We start from the raw sequence: 3,851 nt of genomic DNA, 5'->3' as shown, positions 1-3,851 counted from the left end.
GAAGTCAGTTAATTTCACTTGCGTCTGTATTTTCCCTCTATTTCTGCTCGGTTTTCCAAGATTTGACATCACCGCTTCAAGACCAAGGGTCGCCTACACTTTATAGCTGTAGTTCTATATTCTATATCAGGATTTTTTAGGATTTTTAGCGGAGGAGGGTTGAGCGTGATTTACTAGCTCGCGGTCATAACGGAAGTCCCAAATGCAATTTTTCTAGTTCATTTATACAGTTTAATTGTTTAACATAGCTGAATATTAGTGAAGTTTATTTCTCTTGTTTATCTTAATAATTGAATCCTTTGCATATAATTTGTTTTTATATAATTACACTAACACTAATCTGCTTTGCTGTGTAAAGCACAGCACCTCACACAGTTAATCTTCTTCTTCATTTGCCTATTTTTACATGAATAATAATAATTTCAGCTACTGTTTCATTTTAATTAATCATACAGGACGGAAAGACATGATGAGGACAGAAATGCACGTCCTTATGATATTTAGTAAATACATAGGTGTTATTTCAAAATGATACATTATAGGACACCATTTTGTCCACACAACTACTTGGGAGTCAGGAGAGAAACCTACCAAACATAGAAAGAGTGAAAGGTGTCATATCGAAGAGGAAAGATGAGTGAAAATACCTTTAACTGCAACTCTGTGTACAACGAGCTCCGTTTAAATCAGGAGCTCTGTGACGCAGTGATCAGAGTGGACAATGCTGAGTTTCCTGTGCACAAGGTCATCCTGTGTAGCTGCACCCCGTACTTCAGGTAAGCTTTTAGTGGGAGTTAACAGGGATCCTGCTGAATTTACAAACTTTAAATTATCATAGAAGCTAATGGGGTAAACAAACTGCAACACAGCCCAATAATGAAGTGATACTGATTAATGGGGAATCAAGCTGAAAAAAAGTTGTAAATGTTTTTTTAGGGCATGACTTTAAATGTAAACATACTCATAGTTCATTGCTCATTAAATGAAAACTTTGATTAAGTAAATATTACCTTCTGGGCAATGACTACTTAAAAATAGGTAGATCTGTGGAGTGGCTGGTTGCTGTTGCAATGCATTTTAACTTGTTGTCTGTTTGGCATTGGGTTATTAAACTTAATCACATTGTCACATTGTCTTAGTCACTGTTCTGAAAAGCAGCATACAGCAATATAGGTTTTATATATCATTATTTTGTGAAGTGTGAATATGAAAAAAATTGTGGATGATTCAATTTCTCTTTCTTTGCCTCTCCTGGCCCACAGAGCTCTTTTTACTCGCTGGTCCAAACCACACAGAAGGGTCTTTGACATTCCCAACGTTGCATCCGACATGATGAAGCTCATCATTGATTTTGCCTACACTAACTCTGTTGAGGTGTCACAAGAGAAAATACCAGATCTTTTCATCGCAGCTGACCAGTTCAATGTAGAGGGCATCATGCAAACCTGCAGTGACGTCCTGGAGAGCCAGCTCACTCCACACAACTGCATTGGCACCTGGTGGTTTGCAGACCGCTATTACAACCCTGCACTAAAACACAAGTCCTCCATGTTCATTCTGGCTCATTTTGAGGAGATTGCTTCTTCCGCAGAAGAGTTCCTGCAGATCTCAGCGCATGAACTCGTTGAAATCATTGAGAATGATCAACTCAATGTGAAAAAGGAGAACACAGTGTTTGAGGCCATCATTCGCTGGATCACCTTCGCACCTGAGGAACGCAGAAAATACATCTCTCAGCTTTTGTCCCATGTAAGTGAGGGTTGAACCATTTTCCACTTGTCATTACATTAAGCTTTGATTAGCATCTTTAATATCTTGCCAAAGGTTTTTAATGAATAGAACAGGATGGCCAAGGCTTTTTTTGACAATTTGTCTCTTCATAATTTGGTATAGGTCAGGCTGTCTTTGATGAGTCCACAATATATCCTGGATGTTGTAAGAAACAACACATTCGTAAAGGCAAGTGAAGAGTGTCGAGCAATTCTCCCCAAGAGCTTGGAGGCCATTGTTGACCTGCGTACAGGTACTTCCAGTAAGCCTTTGGCCCGCCCTCGATTGCCGTTTGCCATCCTGTTTGCTGTCAGAGGCTGGACTAGTGATGGTCCCACCAGTGGCATCAAGGCATACGATGTCCGTGCTGACTGTTGGGTCAGCATCACTAATGATGGGGATGATCCCAGGGCCTGCCATGGCGCAGCCTTCCTCAATGGATCACTTTACTGTGTCGGTGACTATGATGGTGCTGAAGAACTCAGCACTATGAACAGGCTTGACCTGATCACACACACCTGGCAGGAGGTCGCACCTATGCATAGAAGACGCTGCTTTGTCAGCATAACAGTGCTGCACGGGCACTTATACGCCATAGGAGGTTTGGATGGACAGGAATATCTGGATACAGCAGAACGCTATGAGCCCAGTACCAACCAGTGGACTTCAATTGCGCCCATGCATGATCAGAGGAGTAACGCAAGCTGCACAACCCTCCATGGCAAGGTAGGTGGAGCTTGGAATAACTGGAAAAACTGTTGATTGATAAGAGCACAGAAGCTGCACATTTATAGTTTCATTCTTTAAATATTTGATCTTAGCTTAAGTAAACAAACTTCACTAGATTATTTAACTGAATTATTTAGATGTTATATCAATGCGATGCTATCAATAAGTGATCATTGTCACTTTCCAACAAATAAAGAGAAAAAATAACGTTTTCAAGCCTAAAGACCATGTCATAGGCTTATACTAGGATACAAGTTTTATATTTTCATTACTTATTACCTTCTCATTCCTCCAGGTGTATGTCTGCGGTGGCTTCAATGGGACCGAGTGCCTGTCATCAGCTGAATGTTACAACCCAGAGACCTTTTATTACAAACCTAGCCAAGGCAGCATTGCTGAAGGAAGTAATGTACTGATGTATACAATGAGAGATAAAAATAAATATAATAAATATAAAAATGAATCCACTAATAATTCAGTCATTTTCAAGCAAAAAGTACAAAAGTCATTAGTTCCAGTGTGAAGGTTTGCTGCTTTTCTTCGGCACACTGAATATCTATCTTTTACCTTTCTGGCAGGAATCCACAACCAAAAAATTATATGAGTATCCAAAAGTACTCAAATAATATTTCTATTTGAGTAGCTTTTAACCTAAAATACTTTATTGCTGTATTTTTAAGGCACACAGTTAGGTTAGCGCCCGTCTTTACAAGGGTCCTGAGTAGATAAGGAGACACACAGGAAAAGCAGTCTGGACTCAATGCTTAACCTCTTCTCTCATAGGTTGGTGGTTTCGATGGAACCAGGGTACTGCGAACCGCTGAGGCTTATAACCCCCAAACCAACACCTGGCACGCTGTGCCCTCCATGCTGAACCCCCGCAGTAACTTTGGCATAGAACTGATTGATGACCAAATGTTTGTTGTTGGGGGCTTCAATGGCCTCACCCACGACTGTGACGTAGAGTGCTTTGACTTTGACACTGATGAGTGGTCAGGTGCCTGTGACATGGAGATAAACTGCAGCGGCCTGAGCTGTTGTGTGGTGTATGGACTCCCCAACGTGGCAGAATATGCTGCTCCTCGTCACTCCCTTCAACTCTCCAATGAGGAGTATGAAGCAGAGTGAAAAAGATCCATCTCACTGAGATACTTTGTTCTGTAAATAAAGTATCAATGCATTAAACTGCTTTAGTCATTCCAGTAATTACTTAATTAAGACTTTCAGCTTTATACATGGCTTACTGCTAACAAAACCCTGTGACTTTTGACTTCACTGTTGATCATATGAATAAAAAACCTCATTAGAAGAATCAGAATATTCCAAACACCTTTTAAAGTACAGACAAGCAG

General features: G+C 40.4%; 1 protein-coding gene across 1 annotated transcript; it reads left to right on the top strand.

Annotated features, from left to right (window-relative positions):
• Nucleotides 1-607: 607 nt before the first annotated feature.
• Nucleotides 608-3,627, top strand: LOC138603023 (kelch-like protein 10). The gene is given in 5 exon segments (XM_069674678.1): nucleotides 608-776; nucleotides 1,263-1,749; nucleotides 1,894-2,496; nucleotides 2,795-2,908; nucleotides 3,241-3,627. Coding segments are annotated over 5 exon segments (1,734 nt in total). The 5' UTR covers nucleotides 608-633.
• Nucleotides 3,628-3,851: the final 224 nt, after the last annotated feature.

The sequence above is a fragment of the Semicossyphus pulcher genome, unplaced genomic scaffold (assembly GCF_022749685.1).
Source record: "Semicossyphus pulcher isolate SPU_LCO1_2020_fin unplaced genomic scaffold, fSemPul1.0.p SCAF_23, whole genome shotgun sequence".
Classification (NCBI taxonomy): Eukaryota; Metazoa; Chordata; class Actinopteri; order Labriformes; family Labridae; genus Semicossyphus; species Semicossyphus pulcher.
The sequence above is the reverse complement of the archived record's forward strand: the minus strand, read 5'-3'. Positions and strand labels throughout refer to the sequence as shown.